Raw genomic sequence first — 21105 nt, 5'->3', positions numbered from 1 at the left:
CACTCTTTAGATATACATAACTTCTGGGCACAGCCTTCTACACATATTCTTTAGTTGTTTTGTTTGTATTTTATTCTTTTCCCAGAGAGGTTTATTAAATATCTTTAAATAAATAAATAATAAATAAATCAAATGGTAAAAACTTTGGCTTTATAGGAGTATAGAGAACAATTTCCTGTATGTTCCTGGGAAGTTAGAATGCTTATCTCAAATTCTATGTCTTATTTGCCTTCAAATTTCTAATAGCTGACACACACTCTAACCCCTAATAGCTCTTTAAAGATGTGTCAAATTGTGGTTACCCCAACTTCCTAAAGCATCCTACCATATTAAAGAATGTGTTGATACTGTTTTTAAGGTCCAAAATAGTTTAAATTGAAAGCTTGGAAAACAGGTTGTTTCTTTTTCGTTTTAGGCTTCTGAACGTCAAGAATTGGAGAAACCAGAAATAATTTTATCCTATTATACAGTTTTAAATAAGTGATATCCCCAAGGATGTATTCTTACCTTAGGAAAATTTGGTTGGGGGATTTATTTGTTCCAGTTTCTTAAATTTTAAAAGTCTTCAAATAGACCTATAGCTGATAACATTTCTGTGAATAGCTCCTCTATTGGCCTTTCTAACTCTGCTAGACTAAAAGAAAGGGAGAACCACAATTGAGGAACTATTGTTTGAGTTCTAGACTCTCTAAACGTGGAGGAAAAATATCTACATGTCTCAGAGCATGAGAGGACATGGATAAGCCCGTGTCAGGAAGGGGTTGCCAGAACTCAGAGGAGCCACAGGGGCTGTGAATCATGAGTAAACAGCTGTCACTACCATGGCTTACGGGCATCGGATTTTCCAGGATGTAAAGTACCTCCTTGCTCAAAATTGGCATTTATTATTGAGGAATGTTTTTAAGTAAATGTAGCTGCTTTTTCTTATGAGGTTTGTTAGTATAAACCTTTCATTTACATTAAAACAAGATAGTCTCAGCGGTGTCCATTTGTCAAATCAACGGTAACTATATTAATCTCCATTATTTTACTTATCCTTACTTTCTGTGTTTCTATTCCCCTTATATGCATATTGTTCCTTCCCATTCTTCCTACAGTGATATACGTTGACACTTATTGGTGTTTGTGAAAAATTGGAAAATACCTAAACACTCACTAATAGAGTGGTTATTACTTGTATGTATATAACTATGAAACAAAAATGATATTGAGATGTATTAAATGTCCTAAAATGAGGATCCTATACACAAGGATTTAACAAAGCTCATCTTCTTTGTTAAGCAGCTTGACTCCTAAATTATCAGAAATAGATAACTATTCTATTTTTAAAGTATGCTAGAAAAGGTGCTTTCACATCCTTATAATTTATTTATTCTGATTTCTCCCATGAGGCCAGGATACACACTGAAAACTAAATGTGAATAGAAGAAAGATTGGGAGGCAATATCCCAAAATATAAACAGAGGTGATTTGGAGATATTGAAACAAAAAGTGGTTTTTTTCTCCCTCTTTATTTCCGTCCCTTTCTCTATATTTTCTAATTTTTAAATATTGAATATCTGACAGTTCAAGAGTGGGAGAAATAAATTTTATTTAATGAATACAATTGAGCATTTTTCTAACTTCTATGTTTGAGTTCATTGATAGTGTAAGTTTCCATTTCAAAAGCAAGCAGTGCTTTCAATAATGAGAATTTAAATATAATATACTTCAAAAAAAAATTTTTTTTTTTTTTTGAGGCAGAGTTTCACTCTTGTTGCCCAGGGTGGAGTGCAGTGCTGTGATCTTGGCTCACTGCGACCTCCGCCTCCCAGGTTCAAGCGACATACCTCAGTTTTTCAGTGGTACTATGTTTATGGATATCAGTCACTTTATAACGGGTTTCTTGTCCACACCTTAATCCTTCTTAATCCTTCTTCTTCTTTACAAAATGAAAATAGTAGAAGATAGTTTTCTTCTCTCTCATATGTTCCATGCATTGGCACTTCTGTTCAGTCTTACATGTGGAATTCTAGTAAACACTGACTACTCCACCATCATGACCCCTAGCCCTAATATGATTTATCTCCACACTAGCAGAGACTAACCGAGCCCCTTTTGATCTTACAGAAGGAGAATCAGAATTAGTCTCAGGCTTCAATATCAAATATGCCGCAGGCCCATTTGCCCTCTTCTTTATAGCTGAGTATATAAACATTATTATAATAAATGCCCTAACTGCTACAATTTTTCTAGGAGCACTACACACTATTTATTCACCAGAACTCTATACGATATATTTTACTATTAAAACTCTCCTCCTAACCTCCCTATTTTTATGAATTCAAACAGCATACCCCCAATTCCGCTACGATCAGCTTATATACCTTTTATGAAAAAAACTTTCTGCCACTCACACTGGCATTTTTCATATGGTGTATTTCAATACCCGTCACAATCTCCAGTATTCCCCCCAAACCTAAGAAATATATCTGACAAAAGAGTTACTTTGATAGAGTAAATAATAGAGGTTTATTCAGCAGACCTGACACCTATTTCAGTGACAAGCACAGCAACAAAAGCTGTTCCCAGAAATGTTGTTTGGCACTGACGTCCATTCCTAGAATGAAACTGTCCATTCCAAACTGTTTTTTTGCAAAAACTTGAGCACAGCTGATCTCTATCTAGTATTTAATTTCCTGTTTTTCTGTTGTACTCCTCAATGGGGTAATAGCAATCCAGCTTTTCTTTTGAATAGGATGAAGATATTTCTGTGGTAGGTTTTTACATTAATTATGCATATATCCCCTTCCAGAGATATGGAGAATTGCAATAATTACCCAGGTGATTCCTTTGTTTTTTCCAAAGGAGTAAAATGTGATGGTACTAATCGTAATTCATTCTGAGATGTTTGGTAACAGACCTATTATCATAAAGAAGAAAACAGGCTTAGAAAATATTTTGTTAGGAAAGCCTTCCAAAGAAGACACAAAAAACATTATTAATTAAAATATGGTTGTTTTGTAAATAAACTTATTAAAATAGCTTGTCAGAAAATAATCATAACTAGAGAAAGTAAACATGTTACTTTTATTTGAGAGCTTATTTTAATCAGTAAACCTTACTAAACACTCTTGGCTACAGTAGTGCTTTGTTAAATCCCTGTGTCTAAGATCCTCATTTTAGGATATTTAATGGTGAAAGTATCCAAATAGAAAATAGGCACTCCTCTATTAAATAATAGGAGAGGTGTCTTAATTAGAAAAGCTCTGACATAGTTCCATATCAAAGGTGAAATAGATGTCTTATGTGTATATTATTATGAAACACAAATGAATTTGAGAGGTATTTGGCTTATCCTCCGTTTAAGCACCTTGACTCCTAAACTATCAGAAGTAGACAACTATTCTATTTTTAAATTAACCTAGAAAAGGTGTTCTTACACCACAATAATGTGTTTATTCAAATTTCCTTTGGGAAAGAAGACCAATCCAAATGTAAATAATACAAGCTGGAAAGTTGTTAATAAGCTTAATTAATTCAGTTCCTTCTGACTTGAAATTTATGGTAATTGAGGGATTAGCTAAAATATGGCTTTCTCTCATTAGGAGGAGAAAGTTTATGTAGAACAGTACAGCATAAATGAGGCTTTGGGAGAGTACTTAACTGCTTAAAAGTAATTATTTAAAACAGTTTATTTTAACAGAGTACTTCAACAGTGCTAGTATTTAGAAATATCTAGAATTGCTGCAATTAGGAATAATTATTTAAAAGCAATTTCTACTGTGTAACAGTTTTATTAGATTTTCTCCAGATTATATTAGAAGTGATGAATTTGTATTTTCCTTTAAACTTTCTGTAATGCATAGTGTTTATGAATTCAGTTCTTCTTCTACCATAATCTAAATTGATAAGGGTTTGCTTTATTTCCAGAATTAAAGAATACTGGAATTAAGAAAATAGAATGTTTTAGAGAAAAATGTAAATTCCAGGTCAACATTACTAAGCTGAGTCAGGCTATACATAAAGAACACATATTCTTCCAGATTGTTCTCTTAGGAAACGGACCCCAGGGAGAGTGTTCCCCCCGCCACACTATCAGCTAAACACCATTTCCCCTTCTGCTGTATTACTGGTCCAGCTAAAGACAATTGAAATGATCTTTTCTTACATTCCCACGTGTTCTTTGCTTCTATTCTCAATTGAAGGTGATCGGTAGGAAATGTGGTGAAATGAGAAGAAGAAAACCAAGACAGGAAGGCATAATCAATTGGAAGCTGTAAATAAGGATGGTTTCACAGTTAGTAGATATTTACTTTGGGAAAACAATAATTAATTAAATTCAGCAGTTTGCTAGTGAAAGCCAGTGGTTTTACTGCCAAAATTATTTAATGAAGATTACTGAGAGTAGGAAAAGTAAATTTGATTCCACACAATGACATATACAAAAATATTCTTAGCAGCTTTATTCAGAATAGCCCAAATTGGAAGCGGCCCACATGTCTGTCAATAGGAGAATGGGTAATTAGTGATGCATTTATATGGTATAATACTACACAGTAGTAAAAACACAAACTACCAATATATGTACCAGGTACAAAAGAGTACATCCTGTGTAATTCCATTTATGTGAAGTTTAATAGCAGACAAAAGTAATAGTTGGTGATAAGAAGTTAGAGTAAAGCTACCTTGGGAGGGGTATATTCTTGGAAGGAGCACATGGGAATCTTATGTGGTGTTGGAAATGTTCTGTATCTTGATCTTGGTAGTGACATGGGTGTATACATACATGAAAAATCATCAAGTTAAGATTAATGTACTTTGTATACTTTTTATATGTTAACCCTCACTAAAATATGAACATTATTACTATTATTTAGCAACATATTATATTTAAAAGGTAACTCAACTAAGTGTAAGTAAATTCAAATCATAAGACCACCTTAAGCTAAGATATAACAAAATAAAGATATGCTAATTTACGTTCTCAGGTTCGTATCTTATATTTTACTAAATATACTATCCAGCCCCCTCTAATTTGATAGTTGTTTAACAGGATTGATATTTTATATATTTTTTTCCAAAATTCAAGAAATAATTATACAAAAATCTCAGTTCAGATGAAAATATGGTTCATTTTAAGGAACAATGGCCCCATGTTACAATAATTTTATTTTCCAGGTGGTTTGGGAACATTCCATGCCCTTCTAAATACAGCTGTACATGTAGTCATGTATTCCTACTATGGACTTTCTGCGTTGGGGCCAGCCTACCAGAAGTATTTGTGGTGGAAAAAATATTTGACATCATTACAGCTTGTGAGTAATTAATTGTCTTTAAAACCATATATGAAGCAGCTAGAGTCACTTGTTTTCACTGTGAATTAGGATACTAGTTAAATAAAGACGATAGACAAAACAATTGGGGTAGAGTGTCTGGCCTCTACATGATATGCCATCATGGTTCTTAATATGTTAGATGAACTTTGGTAATCAAGAGGTTCAGACAGTTAAACAAGCATGTGTGTTTTTATGCCATCTTTATACTATTTTATGCATTTATACAAGAATAAATACATTTGTGATTAAAATAACTCCAAAGTTATATGACCCTCAATAGGCATAATACCTATTAGAAATTAGAAATTCCGTTAGATCTAAATGACCTTGAGGGAATGCAACTTTGAGGGAACGATGAGCCTTCTTGTTTGCTTACCTATATAGTCCTAACATTTATAAGTCCATCTTTCCTCCAGTCAATAAAAAGCATTGTGAGAATTAAAAATGTAGAGGGTTAGACCAACATATATGTATTACCTAAATTTGAATACTGCCCTTATATAAGCAATGTTTGAAAGAGCCAGAGGCACTCAGTTTAGACCTAATAATGCATTCTAAGCATTAATTCTCAAAATATATGATATTTAATTTTTTTTGGAGACTCATTATGGGTTTGAGATGATGATTTGCTTTACATTTTATTGGTGTCTATTAAGAGGAGAATTCTGTCATCCTTGTATTTCCACATTTGCAGTCTATAATAAATTGATGTCATATTTTGCCAGTAACACCAATGAGAAAGTGTGAATTTGGTTTAGATGGCGTGGTGAAGATTAATTTTTTATTAAAATCCTGTAACTTCCTACATGAAATTTGGCACATTCATATAATGTGTTCTTCCAGGTGAGAGATTGATATTTTAATGGGTAAGGATCCTAAATCAAGATCAGAGTATTTCCTTGCAGAGTTATTTGTTGTATTTGAAATTGGCAGCAAACTAAATGACCAACCATAAGGATATGGTAAAATATATTATTTTAATTCATACTTTGAAATACTATGAAGTCATGAAAATTACTCACCATTGCTTCTTTAAAAAATATTATTTTCTCAAAGTAGTATATGCTCATTGCAAATACGTGAGAACACCTAATTAAGCAAAGAGAAAAAAATACATGTAATCCTGCCACCCAGGGATAATCACTGATGATATTTTTATTTGGTTTTCATCCAGTTTTTCTCTCAGGCATATGTGTACACCTTTTACATTATTTGTATAGTATTGCATATATAATTTTGTATTTTGTATTTAGGCTTTGTTTTTTCTCAGCATACTCTTAAATGTTGTACAAACTTTTTAATAACGTGAAAAAATACTGATGTAGAAAAAATAGGATGGACATTTTTTCATTATATTCTCAAAAATGTCAATTATACACAAACATACACATGCATAGAATGTTGAGGATATCGTTTAGCCTTCCTAAAGTTTTGTTTTCTCTTTTGCAAAATGAGAGGAATAAGTGGCTATGCTGTGGGAATGTCATAAATATACATTAAGATAATGCAAGGAAAGTTGATGATGACAAGGATAAAATGATAATAAAATAAACTATATGAAAATCTTAACCATGATTATAACTAGACAGATTGTGAGTAATTGTTGTCTATTTCTTTATAGAGTTTTACTTTTCTAAAATTTCCACAGAACACATGTTGCTTTTTAATCAGGGAAAACATGATAACCAGAAAATCTGAATATTAGCCTAGAAAAGGTCCCTCTTGGGACTGTGTAAGATGTTCTGCCCCACAGAGCCGTTGAGCACTACTAGAAGGGCCACCAGTTCTCTCTCACACTTTGTAGATTCTCTGCCTCAGTTGGCAGTTCAGACACTTTTTTTTTTTTGAGATGGAATCTCACTCTGTCACCCAGGCTAGAGTGCAGTGGCATGATCTCGGCTCACTGCAACCTCTGCCTCCCAAGTTCAAACAATTCTCCTGCCTCAGCCTCCTGAATAGCTGGGACTACAGGCGCGTACCACTGCATCCAGCTAATTTTTGTATTTTTAGTAGAGACAGGGTTTCACTATCTTGACCAGGCTGGTCTCGAACTCCTAACCTCGTGATCCACCCGCCTCAGCCTCCCAAAGTGCTGGGATTACAGGCGTGAGCCACCGTGTCCGGCCCAGACACATTTTTATCTGTGACAGTGGAGGACAAGTGGCAGGTATAAGGACTCAGAGATGCTTTGACTACTACAAAATTCAAGGGGCTCTAAGTAAAATGTTATTATTTTCCAAAAATTAAAGTATCTGGTCCAATAACAGGACAGAATATTTGAAATTGAAATCATCCTGAAAAAATAGGCCACATGTAGTACATGGTCATTTCATCATAGTGAAGGACTCAAGTCAGAGACTTATAGAGAAAACCTGCTCTGTTGATTCTCTGAGTAGTAAAAAGGTTGCTGCACTGCACAGCTCCAGGGAACATTTAAATATAGACCCTGTAGTTGTGCAGTTTTGCGGTTCTGAATAGTGGATCCATACTTCCAACTGGCTTTTGAAATTATACCACCCATTATCACTCTCAGGGAGGCTAGATTTAAAGATGGACTTCTCTGCCCAATAGTGCACTCCCTGCACTTTGGGAGTGCATAAACATAGGTAGGTAGATAATTGTTAACTCTTCATATCTGAATAATTTTTTTTCACGTTTTCATTTTTTAGGTCCAGTTTGTTATTGTCACCATCCACATAAGCCAGTTCTTTTTCATGGAGGATTGCAAGTATCAGTTTCCAGTGTTTGCATGCATCATTATGAGTTACAGTTTCCTGTTTCTGCTGCTCTTTCTCCATTTTTGGTACCGCGCTTACACCAAAGGTCAGAGGTTGCCCAAAACTGTGAAAAATGGAACTTGCAAAAACAAAGATAATTGAAGCCCAACATAAGTCTGTGATCGAAACTGATACATTGTCTTCCTTGACAATCAAGAGATATTTACCTATGCAGTGCATTTTGTATATTTTTCAAAACTAAGAGCTTGTATTTTTATGATAAGTTATTGGGATGTCTGATATTTGAGAGCCCGAAGCTTCCAGATAACAGTCTTCTGATAATTAGAGCCTACAGCAGCCAGAATTTTTTTTAAGCTGCTTTTAAACCTAATCCAAAGGTTTTGTTTAAAACATTTTGTTACAGTGAAAAAAGATATGAAGCAATACAGTACTCTTCAAAGAAGTCCAATAAAGATGAAAAATATCATTAGGTATTTTGAGCACAGACAGAGATCCATGTGATACAATAGATTCCTTCTGCCGGGTCTGGAAAGTCTGGAAACCAACTGTAGGCCCTGGCTTTGTCATTTATTGACTGTATTCAGAAGATACTATATTTGCTCTAGAGTTAACTCCCATTTTAGCAAGCTAGCACAGGTGAAAATTGAGTGAGTTTTTGATAACTTGTCATGTAAAATTATTAATGATAATTTTCAATGGATCTTTTCAGTAGCCATCACCAGTTTTGCTGATAAGACTTCCTCACAACCCATTTGTTGTACAAACTGTTTCAAAGTAGCAATCCTTTGGGTTAGTACACTGATGCACTTGACACCAAGTTTCATTCAGTTGATTATTTTCAAAACAAGGTGATTTGTTTTAATGGGTTAATGAATACTTTGCTATTACTGTTTTACAATTAACTTTGTATATCTCTGGAAAGAGGTGAATTTGTCAATGAAAAAAGTATTGTGTAGTTCAGTGGGAAAAACCTGTTGTCTGTTATAGTATCACATCACTTTCTTACATTGTCATGGTTTAAATTATTATCTTGGTTAAATATATAGGTTAGATACTTAAATGTTCATATTATTAGCACACTACAGGTACTACCCTTAAACCATAAATAATATTACCTATTGTACACAGTTTCCAGATATGGGTTAGAGTGGCTGTGAAGCAACTAGAGGCAAATTGTGGCACAGAGACTATCCAGGGGAAAATTGATTATGTAAGCAAGGGCTGTTCTACTTTGAGAGAGAGACAGACAGACTACATAATAGTAATAGATTATATAATTAATGTTATAGATACACTGAACAATAAAGTATTTTCTGGAATTATGAATTAATTAACAACCTGGATTTCTGTTTCCAGACCTATAAACCATGTAATGAAGGACTGAAATTCATTTGGCATAGGCTTTGTTTCTTTAAAATTGCTACTTTCTTTCTGTTATTTTTACATTTTCTTGTCAGAGAATCAAAACTACTAGTCAGTAGAGTTTTGTCCATGAAATAATATTTGGACATTTGTGAATTTTTCCCTATTTTTTTTCTTCTTTTATTTATACTCAATTTTGAAGCACTGTTTATGTTTGTAGGACTTTAAACAATTAGTACTTAAAGCCCCAGTTAATTTTGAACACACAGAGATACTTATTGTACAATGCCTAAGTTTTACTCAATACCATGGCTTTTTATGTTTACACTTACCAGATTCATAAGGTTATTTGCCTTTAAGTGATCTTTTGTGATTTTACTTGATTACAGCATGAGAAGGTAAAGGTTGATAAATGGGAGTAATTACATATATATATAAAATTTATTATTTTTTTTTCTGAAGCAGAGTTTTACTCTTGTTGCCCAGGCTAGAGTACAATGGCACGATCTCGGCTCACTGCAACCTCTGCCTCCCAGGTTCAAATGATTCTCTTGTCTCAGCCTCCCAAGTAGCTGGGATTACAGGTGCCTGCCACCATGCTTAGCTAATTTTTGTATTTTTAGTAGAGACAGGGTTGGCCAGGCTGGTCTCGAACTCCTGACCTCAGGTGATCCTCCCACCTCGGCCTCCCAAAGTTCTGGGATTACAGGGGTGAGCCACTGCGCCTGGCCATAATTTTATATTTTTAGAAAATAAAGAATAAAGGACAAAAGAGCACAGCTAAATGAAACTGCTGCTCTAATTTCTTCCACTGGAAAGGTCTCAGGACTCCTTAATTGTTTTCCAGGTTTGGCTCTTCATATCTAACCTGTGCTAAAATGAGAAGGTATGCTAGGTGCTGTTAGAAATCACACCATTTCCAAAGACCCCAAGTAGTATAGAGACCAAAATGAGGCAAAAATAAAAGAGATGAAACAGGAGAGTTTATTTCTTGTATACTTTCCGACCTTCATCAAACAACCTTTCCTAACCTCCCTGTAGTCTTTAAAATGTTTAACTTGCCTATAAGCTAACATGTAATAAAACACATACTCAATTATATGAATAGAAGTGGAGAGCCAGAATGCTACAAAAGAAATCACAGCTGCTAGAAGTATCCTCCATAGAAACATCAACATGATTGTGGATCAAAGTGATTTTCACTGGATATAGAATTTGTATGGGCCATATTTATTAAAAGAGTTCTGTGTGGTCACATAGAGTTCCTTTGGGATTTCATCCCACTTTTCAGACTTAATTTGTTTGGGTTTGCTTACCTAACAAGCAACAGCAACAACAAAATAAATAGTTCCAAAATCTAGTTTATTACATAAATCTCTATGAATCCTTGAGGGCCTATATCTATATTATAAATAAATACAAATATAGATTTTTAAATATCTATGGGACTTTGCCATTTACAGCCTTAATTATAAAATTATGAGATTATATTCTCTCCATTACCCTTTATTTCTGTTAACTTTTTAAAGACTGAAACATTCTGTGGATGTTGTCAAAGTTTGAGTTTGTTTTTCCCTGTGTATTATAATAAATTTGTGGTATCGCATGTATATGTGTGTGTATTTTTCATTTTGGAATCTAGCTGCATGTATTTGCATGGGTTGGTGACTTTTAATTTGAATACTCACCAATCAAAGTTATTTTACATATTTCTTGTACATGTGCTGTGTTCATCTTTGGGATACAAAGATACCTAGAGCATAATTGGGATCTCCTGGAGCTTACTAACTGGCAGATGAAATTATGTGACAGGGCAGTAGATGATAGGTGCCAGATGAGTGACAATTCTGCCACTTAGCAGACAGGGAAGACTCTATGAAGGAATTTGAATTTGAGTTATGTGTTTAGGTTGTACAGAATTTCGAAATTGGTGGTATGTTAGTAGGCAAGGTTTTTTAAGTGGAAAGAATTAACAAAAAAGAATAATTTCGCCATCCCCACTGTCTCTAATAAATGGGACTACCTAATGATCACTGGTTGCTAAAACAATTAGATGAAAGGTTGATGGGGATGGCTTGTGCTGATATGACTGAACCCACTGATCAATCTTAATGTCATTCAAAGTGGGACAACCAGATGTTTTGTCTCGTAATACACTATAATACTGAGGTATTCGTGGCAAAAAAATTTTTGAACTTGAATCTAATCAATCCTCTGTATCTAAACTACTAGTTACAGGAAATACGGTATATAAGAGTTAGAAGACACCAAGAGGATACAATCAGCCAAGTCCAAAATGTAGGAAATTCCATAGAACAAATGACCTGGTTTCTTCAATAAATAAATGACATTAAAAAAAAAAGAAAACCAGAGAAGGCAACTTTTGTAGATAAAAGACTTAAGATATACTAACCAAATGTCATTTGAATCCTGATTTGAACAAACCAAATCATAAAAGGACATTCTTATAACAATCAGATATAACTGAATATGAACTAAATTTTAAGACAGAAATTATTAATGTTAGATATTATTACTGTATTGCAGATGTATATATTTTAAAGTCCTTATATGTGAGATACATACACTGAAGTATGTGTATGTAAAATGATAGGTTGTCTGATTTCACTTTAACATACTGTAGTAAAAAGAAAAGGAGGTGTTGATAATTGTTAAAGTTGGGTAATGGGTTCACTTAATAGGAGTTTATTATACTCTTCTGTCTACTTTTGTGTATGTTTGAAATTGTCCAGTTTTTAAAAAGCAATGTATGTGTTATAATGTTCTGTATAGATGTTATTTAAGTTAGGAACCAAAATGACAGAATTGACATGATTTTCACTGGTAGTCAGTCAGTATTGAGGGTGCTTAATGCATCTAAGTGTCATGAGAAACTTTAAAATGTACTGGATGTGGTCCCTGCCCTTGAAAAGTTTACAGCACAGTTTAAAAAGACAGGCCTACGTCAAATTTTAATAAAAACAAAGGTGGCATAGCTGTTGACAAGTGAAAAGTGTATTACAGATTTGCAATATATATTATCCTAATGTTAAGTAGTTACCTTTGATGAAACAAAAAATAATGTTCATCAGGACCCACTGAAGATGTTTGATGGAGGAGTAACATGATCAGTCTGGTTATGAGAGCCTCTGGAAAAGAATCCCTTCCATGGAGCCCGAGGCTCCCTGTTACCAGCATTTTCCAGTATTTCCTTCTTGTAGGAAGCAGTTGGGTGTAATAGACTGTAGTTATTGTCTGTCATTCCAAAGCATCATGCCATGTAGCTAAGTACTCTGGGGAAGGGCAGGGATACAGAGAAAATCTGCATATACCATATACCACCAAGGAAGAAGATGTCTTTGTATGCCTCCTTGGGTACCAAATACAATAGAGTCTAGGTCTGTTTCCTTCTAAAGGGCTTTCCCAGGAGTCCCGCACAACAACTTCCACTTACATCTCAATGGTCAGAACTGCCTCATGGCCATCTCTGGCTGCAGGGGAAGCTGTGAACTAATTTTCTAGATGGGCACATTGTCATCTCCAACAAAATCAGATTCTATTAGTAAGAAAGGAGGTAAGAGATGACGTTTGAGTAAGCACCTGATGTAACCTCACCCACTGAGAATCCACCACCATGATGGGCCATTGTTTTGCACAGAAGTACATATAATTCTTCAAGTGTCTAAATGGAAAAGTGATTGAACACTCTTATTTAGGGCCAGCACTGTGTCTGGCATCAGCAAATGATTAAATCATTACTTTTAGATGAATATATATACACATAAGTTATATATAATGTATTATATGTAATAGATTCATTCAAAATGATTGATATTCTAATATAATTTAAAATATATATAGTCTATATATTATAATTCAGTGTATATATTTAGCATATATTTTTCCATCAGTATACTATTTGTATAGCCTTTGTTATCTTTATGTAAATAGTATTGTTGTTTCTTAAGCTGTTACAGTTTATCTATTATTGACTAACAAATCACCCCTAAATTTGATGACTTATAGCTACATCAAGGCTACATCTCTTACCACTTTGAAGGATCAATGATTTGAGAAGCCGAGTGGTTATTGTTTGGGGTCCCTGGTGCAATTGCTGTCAGACTGTGGCTTAACCAGGAACTAGGAGGTTGAGGCAGTGGGGGATGGCTGGAGATCTCTGTGTAGTCTCAAGTCCTCTCCATGTGGTCTTTCCCCTTGGGCTACTTTGAGCTTCCTCACAGCATGGCCGTCTCAGGGAAGTCAGACCGAAGGCTTCAGGAGTAAGCATTCCAGTGAACAAAATGAAAGCAGTATTGCCTTTTATAACCTAGCCATAGAAGTCAGGGAATATCAATTCCCCGTACAAAAGCCCACCCATTTTCAAGAGGAGAGGACACAGACCATGTCCCTCAATGGGAAGAATGTAAAAGCTACCTCGTAAGTACATGTAGGATGGGAGAAATATTGTGCTTGGAAAATACAGTCTGCCACACAAAGTATTACCTAAAATAGACAGGAATACTTATTTTTCTCTTTAGAAGAGTTAAAGCCTATCTTTAATTCACACAGTTCTGGTTTGTATTGACTAGTTCTGTAGGTGAAAGTAAGTGCCGTTTTATTTTTTCACTAAGAAAGTGGCCCCTTGCACAGAGAAATAGACTCAGATTTGAGTGTGGAGTTGAAGGTAGGTCCCTAGATTAAATGAGAGCAAGGGTTATGGTTCTCTTTGTTTCAGGCAGCATAAGATACATGATGATTGGGGAGGCGGTGGAGATAGAAATCCCTCCAGATGTTTCTAGCAGATACAACCACAATATAACAGGCCACACAATATGTCTTTTATACCAGGCTGCCCCAGAGAGAGGGCCAAAGGGCTCTTACTTTCCTGGCACTGGCTGGGCATGTTCATACTTTTTATTGACAGCCAGTATCAGGTCAGGCTTCACGTGTACCTATAACTCAACAAAGTCACAAATTATAACACTCTTCAAATCTAAATATGAACATTTTTGCCTATATTCAAACTACAGCATTATTAAAACATTGCTGCACCTTGTTTGTATTCTAGGACCTACAGGATTCAATTAGTTTGGGATGTACTCTGGTTACTAAAGGGAGAAAGCTTGATATGAGGTAAGTATCTGTAAGTGCCCAGGCCACACAAAAGGACACTCTGTACATAGTCCTTACAAGTTAAATAAGAATGATATAAGCGTCTGAGTATTTGAATGTGGAGATGTAAACTCGAAGCTACTGTGTTCCTTTTATTTTTTTTTATAAGAGATGGGTCTTCCTCTGTTGCCCCAGCTGGAGCACAGTGGCACCTTCATAGCTCACAGTATCCTCACACTACTGGGCTCAAGCAATCTTTCTGCCTCAGCTTCCCGAGTGGCAACATGCCTGGATAATTTTTTTTAATATTTGGTAGAGATGAGGTCTTGTTATGTAGCCCAGGCTGGTCTTGAACTCCTAGCGTCAAACGATTCTCCCACTTCAGCCTCTCAAAGCACTGGGATTATGGACAGGAGCCCCCTTGTAGCCTTCTATCTTAAAAGTTGCACAAATTCTGGTCAGTGTGTCTTTTGCCCATTTTGGGTTATCTTGCCCATGAATTTATGCCTTTCTTTTTATTTTTGTGGCAACCCTCCTTGTTCAGACCCGAATAATATTTCCTAGATTATAATATAGTCTAGATTATATTATAATAATATTTGCCTAGATTATAATATTATTATATTATCCCTGTATAAAAAGCCTTTCATCCTACTAGATGCTGTCATGGAGAGGAAGCGTGGTACGCTGGTTGGGAGCACAGGCTCTGGAACCAGCCTGCCTGGTTAAATCCTGACTCTGTTTCTTGCTAGCTCTATAACCTGGACAGCTTCTCTGTCTCTTAGTGTCCCAACTGAAAATGGAAACAATACTTCTTTATCCAGTTATTGTGGAATATTAGATGAGTTAAAACAGGGAAAACTTTTAGAGCAGTGTTTTCCTTCCAGTTATTCAGGCTAAAAACCTCAGAGTCATCCTCAGTTCCTTTCTCTCTCACTCAACGCCAAATCCAACAAGAAATCCTGCTGGCTTCCTCTCAAAGTATAACCAGAATCTGACCAATCCTGGGCCCTTATCATCTCATGCCTAGATTCCTGGAATAGCTTCCTATCTGACTCTCTGTTTCTGCCTTTGCTTCCCTAAAACTTCTTGTCCAAATAGCAGCCAAAGTCATCTCTTAATACAAATCAGATCATGTAACTCTTTTATTCCAAACCCTACAATGGTTTCTGGTTTCACTGAGCGTAAAAACCCTGTCATTGCTTCTCTGTCCTCACCGCCTACCAATCCCCACTTTGTTCCCTCTGCTCCAGCCACACTGGCCTCCTTGCTGGTCACTGGACCATTGTAAGTGCATTTCCATCTTAGGGTTCTTCATTTATTTTTCTCTGCCTAAGGGACTGTTCCCAAAATAACTGCTTGGCTAAACCCTTCAATTCCCTCCTTTGTTCAAATCTCACTTTTTCAGTACTGCAGCCTGCACCCTCATCTTTCTTTTTCCTATACAGCACTTATTACCTTCTAACATGCTATACAATGCATTTAGTTACTATTAATATTATTCATTGACTGTCTTCCTCATGAGAAAGTAATCTCTTCAAGGGTAGATGATTTTGTCTATTTTGTTCACTGCAAGTGCCTAGAACAATGGCTGGCATATTATGGGAGTTCAATAACTGTTGTTGAATGAATGAATTGAATGAATGAATGAATGAAGCACTGAATAAGTATGTGCTATTGTTATAAGTTCTCTTCCTCTGCTCACTCTTTAGTGGTTTAGTGAATCATTCAACAATTTGTTAAACTCCTACTATATGCCAACTGCTGTGTTAGAATATAAAAATAAAGTCAAATAATACCAATCCCCACAGAGATTTTCACTTGGATAGAGGGCAACAAACATGCAAACAAATCAAGTCAGATATTCTGCTGTTAAACAAATAGTTATTGTGTGTTTGCTTGTTTGTTTGTTTTGAGGCGGAGTATCGCTCTGTCATCCAGGCTGGAGTACAGAGGCGCAATCTCAGCTCACGGCAATCTCCGCCTTCCGGGTACAAGCAATTCTCTGCCTTAGCCTCCTGAGTAGCTGGGATTACAGACACCTGCCATCATACCTGGCTAATTTTTGTATTTTTGGTAGAGACAGTAAAAACTGCACCCTTTCCTTACACCACATACGATGGATTAAAGATTTAAATGTATACCCCCAAACTATAAAAACCCTGAAGGACAACCTGGGTAATACCATTCTGGACATGGGAACAAGCAAAGATTTCATGACAAATATGCCAAACGCAATTGCAACAAAAGCAAACATTGACAAATGGGATATAATTAAACTAAAGAGCTTCTTCACAGCAAAAGAAATTATCAAGAGCATAAATAGACAGTTTATAGAATGAGAGAAAATTTTTAGAAACTATGCATCTAACAAAGGTCTGATATCTAGCGTCTATAAGGAACTTAAACAAATTTATAAGAAAAAAACATTAAAAAGTGGGCAAAGGACATGAACACTTTTCAGAAGAAGACATACATGCGGCCAGAAAGCACATGAAAAAAAGCTCAACATCATTAGAGAAATACAAATCAAAATCACAATGAGATTTCATGTCACACCAGTCAGAATGACTGTTATTAAAAAGTCAAGAAATAAAACATGCTGGCAAGGTTGCAGAGAAAAAGAATGCTTATACACTGTTGGAGTGTAAATTAGTTCAACCACTGTAGAAAGCAATGTGGTGATTCCTCAAAGAGCTAAAAACAGAACTACCATTTGATCCAGCAGTCCCTTTACAGGGTATATACCCAAAGAAATATAAATCATTCTATCATAAAGACACATGCACATGTATGTTCACTCCAGCACTATTCACAGTAGTAAAGACATGGAATCAACCTAAATGCCCACCAATGGTAGACTGAATAAGGAAAATGTGGTACGGATACACCATGGAATACATGCAGCCATAACAAAGAACAAGATCATGCCCTTTGCAGGAACCTGAATGGAGCTGGAGGCTATTATCCTTAGCAAACTAACACAGAAACAGAAAACCAGATAACATATGTTCTCACTTATAAGTGAAAGCTAAATGATGAGAACACCTGGACGTATAAAGGGAACAGCAGACACTGGGGTCTAAAGGTGAAGTCTGGGAGGAGGGAGAAGTTCAGGAAAAATAATGAAAGGGTCTAGGCTTAATACCTGAGGATGAAACAGTCTATGCAACACACCCCCGTGGCACTAGTTTACCTGTATAACAAACCTGCACATGTACCCCTGAATTTAAAATATAAATAAATAAGTAAATACCAAGAAGCAGCTTGTCCTCTCCTTCTGGAATCTCTGCCTGGTTCAGGCCACCTGCCTCCACTCCTGCCTGCACCATGTCCATCAGGATGACCCAGAAGTCCTACAAGGTGTCCACCTTATGGGCCCGGTGCCCACATCAGCTCCTCAAGCTTCTCCTAAGTGGGCAGCAGCAGCTTCCGGGGTGGCCTGGGCAGAGGCTATAGTGGGGCCAGTGGCAAGGAAGGCATCACTGCCATCATGGTCAACCAGAGCCTGCTGAGCTCCCTTAACTGGAGATGGACTCCAACATCCAGGAGTCTGCACCCAAGAGAAGAACCAGATCAAGACCCTCAACAACAAGTTTGCCTCCTTCATAGACAAGGTACGGTTCCTCGAGCAGCAGAACAAGATGCTGGAGACCAAGTGGAGCCTCCTGCAGCAGCAGAAGATGGCTCGGAGCAACATGGACAACATGTTGGAGAGCTACATCAACAACTTTAGGTGGCAGCTGAAAACTCTGGGCCAGGAGAAGCTGAAGCTGGAGGCGGAACTTGGCAACATGCAGGGGCTGCTGGAGGACTTCAAGAACAAGTATGAGGATGAGATCAATAAGCGTACAGGGATGGAGAATGAATTTGTCCTCATCAAGAAGGATGTGGATGAAGCTTACATGAACAAGGTAGAGCTGGAGTCTCTTCTGGAAGGGCTGACTAACGAGATCAACTTCCTCAGGCAGCTGTATGAAGAGGAGATCCGGGAGCTGCAGTCCCAGATCTCAGACACGTCTGTGGTGCTGTCCATGGACAACAGCCGCTCCCTGAACATAGACAGCGTCATCTTTGAGGTCAAGGCACAGTACTAGGAGATCGCCAACCGCAGCTGGGCTGAGGCTGAGAGCATGTGCCAGATCAAGTATGCGGAGCTCCAGACGCTGGCTGGGAAGCACAGGGATGACCGGCGGCATACAAAGACTTGAGATCTCCCAGATGAACTGGAACATAAGCCGGCTCCAGGCTGAGACTGAGGGCCTCAAAGGCCAGAGGGCTTCCCTGGAGGCCGCCATCAGAGATGCCGAGTAGCTTGGGGAGCTGGCCATTAAGGATGCCAACGCCAAGCTGTCTGAGCTGGAGGCCGCCCTAGCGGACCAAGCAGGACATGGCGCGGCAGCTGCGTGAGTACCAGGAGCTGATGAACGTCAAGCTGGCCCTGGACATCGAGATCGCCACCTACAGCTGCTGGAGGGCAAGGACAGCCGGCTGGAGTCTGGGATGCAGAACATGAGTATCCGTAGGAAGACCACCAGCGGCTATGCAGGTGGTCTGAACTCGGCTTATGGGGGCCTCACAAGCCCCGGCCTCAGCTACGGCCTGGGCTCTAGTTGTGGCTGTGGCGCGGGCTCCTGCGCTTTCAGCCGCACCAGCTCCATCAGGACCATGATTGTGAAGAAGATTGAGACCCGCGATGGGAAGCTGGTGTCTGAGTCCTCTGACGTCCTGCTCAAATGAACAGCTGAGGCGGCAGCCCCTCCCAGCCTGCCCCTCCTGCGGCTGCCCCAGAGCACGCGAGGGAGGCGGCTGTGCAGGGGAGCACAGGGAATGGGAGACCCACCTGAGGCTCAGCCCTAGCCCTCAGCCCACCCCCAGGGGAGTTTACTGCCTGGGGATCCCCCATGCCCATGTCTCCAGCTACAAAACAATTCAATTGCTTTTTTTTTTTTATTGTCCAAAATAAAACCTCAGTTAGCTCTGCAGAAAGAGAAAGAAAGAAAGAGAGAGAGAAAGGAAGGAAGAAGTTTTTAGCCTGTACAATGTAGGGGCAGAAAGGAGAAATAGCTCTATATGGGCTGTGGTAGGACTTAAGCAGAGACTTTAAAGGGGAGATAATATCAGCTGCCTCATGAACAATAAGGGGATGTTTGCCAGACAGAAAATGAGGGAGAAGAGTGTGCCCAACAGGTAATTCCAGATGAGAAAAGGAAAGAAACACCCTGGCCTGAGCTTGAGGGAAATGTGAAAGGTGAGCCCAGTGTTTCGGCTTTAAGAGTGCAGGACCAGGAGCAGTATTGATTGGGATGGGAGGGGCGGGGTGAATGGTGACTTTGTGGTCAGAGAAGATGCTTGATGTTATTTTTCCCGAATGTTTTAAGATGTGTTTTGTAATATAACATATGGTCTGTTCTTGAGAACGATCCATGTGATAAAGAAAAGAATGTGTATTTTGCAGCCGCTGGATGAAATGTTCTGTAAATATCTATTAGGTCCCTTTGTTCTATAGGGCAGATTAAGTCCAACATTTCTTCACTGATCTTCTGTTTGGAAGATCTCTCCAATCCTGAAAGTGGAGTGTTGAAGTCTCCAGCTAATATTGTATTGGGGTCTGTCTCTTTCTTTAGCTCTCATAATATTTGCTTCATACATCTGGGTGCTCCAGTGTTGAGTGCACATATATTTACAGTTGTGATATCCTCTTGCTGAATTGACCCCTTTATCATTCTATAATGACCTTCTTTGTATCTTCTTATAGATCCTGTCTTGAAATCTATTTTGTCTGATATAAGTATAGCTACTCCTGCCCTTTTTTGGTTTCCCTTCGTGTGGATTATCTTTTCTCATCACTTTATTTTCAGTCTGTGTGTGTCATTACAGGCAAAATGTATTTCTTGTGGGCAACAGATCATTGGATCTTATTTTTTAAATTTATTCAGCCACTCTATGTCTTTTAATTGGAACGTTTACTCCATTTACATTCAATGTTATTACTGATAAGTAAGGACTTTCTTTTGTCAGTTTGTTATTTGTTTTCTAATTGTTCTGTAGTCTCTCTTCCTTCCTGACGTCTATTAGTGAAAGTTATTTTCTGTGGTGGTATGTCTCAATTTCTTCCTTTTTCTTTTTTATTTTTTTGCATCTGTTGTATATTTTTAGATTTGAGGCTACCACAGGGCTTGCAAATACTATCTTATAACCCTTTTATTTTATTTATTTATTTATTTATTTATTTTTGAGACAAAGTCTTGCTCTTATTCCCCAGCCTGGAGTGCAATAGAGTGATCTCGGCTCACTGCAACCTCTGCTTCCCAGATTCAAGCAATTCTCCTGCCTCAGCCTCCCGAGTAGCTGGGATTGCAGGTGCCTGCCACTATGGCCAGCTAATTATTGTATTTTTTTTTTTTTTTTTTTTTGAGACAAAGTCTCACTGTGTCACCCAGGCTGGAGTGCAGTGGCGCAACCTCTGCTGCCCGGGTTCAAGCGATTCTCCTGCCTCAGCCTCCCGAGTAGCTGGGATTACAGGCAGCTGCCACTGTGCCTGGCTAATTTTTGTAGTTTGAGTAGAGACAGGG

General features: G+C 37.6%; 1 protein-coding gene and 1 pseudogene across 4 annotated transcripts in view; both read left to right on the top strand.

Moving 5' to 3' along the window:
• Positions 1-11024, top strand: part of ELOVL7 (ELOVL fatty acid elongase 7) — a 91163-nt gene extending 80139 nt beyond the window's left edge. For 3 of the 4 annotated variants that reach the window (XM_054555592.1, XM_054555593.2, XM_054555594.1), the window contains 3 exons: positions 5161-5297; positions 7988-8141; positions 8766-11024. In XM_054555592.1, coding sequence (XP_054411567.1) covers positions 5161-5297; positions 7988-8141; positions 8766-8908 — 434 coding nt within the window. In that variant the 3' untranslated portion in view covers positions 8909-11024. Of the gene's footprint in view, positions 1-5160; positions 5298-7987 lie in introns of all 4 variants that reach the window. The other variant, XM_002815586.5, reaches the window with a different exon arrangement.
• Positions 11025-17860: 6836 nt separating this feature from the next.
• On the top strand, positions 17861-19458 carry LOC100431362 (keratin, type II cytoskeletal 8-like; annotated as a pseudogene).
• Positions 19459-21105: the final 1647 nt, after the last annotated feature.

Source organism: Pongo abelii, chromosome 4, assembly GCF_028885655.2.
Source record: "Pongo abelii isolate AG06213 chromosome 4, NHGRI_mPonAbe1-v2.0_pri, whole genome shotgun sequence".
Classification (NCBI taxonomy): Eukaryota; Metazoa; Chordata; class Mammalia; order Primates; family Hominidae; genus Pongo; species Pongo abelii.
This window is presented reverse-complemented; position numbering and strand designations above follow the sequence as displayed.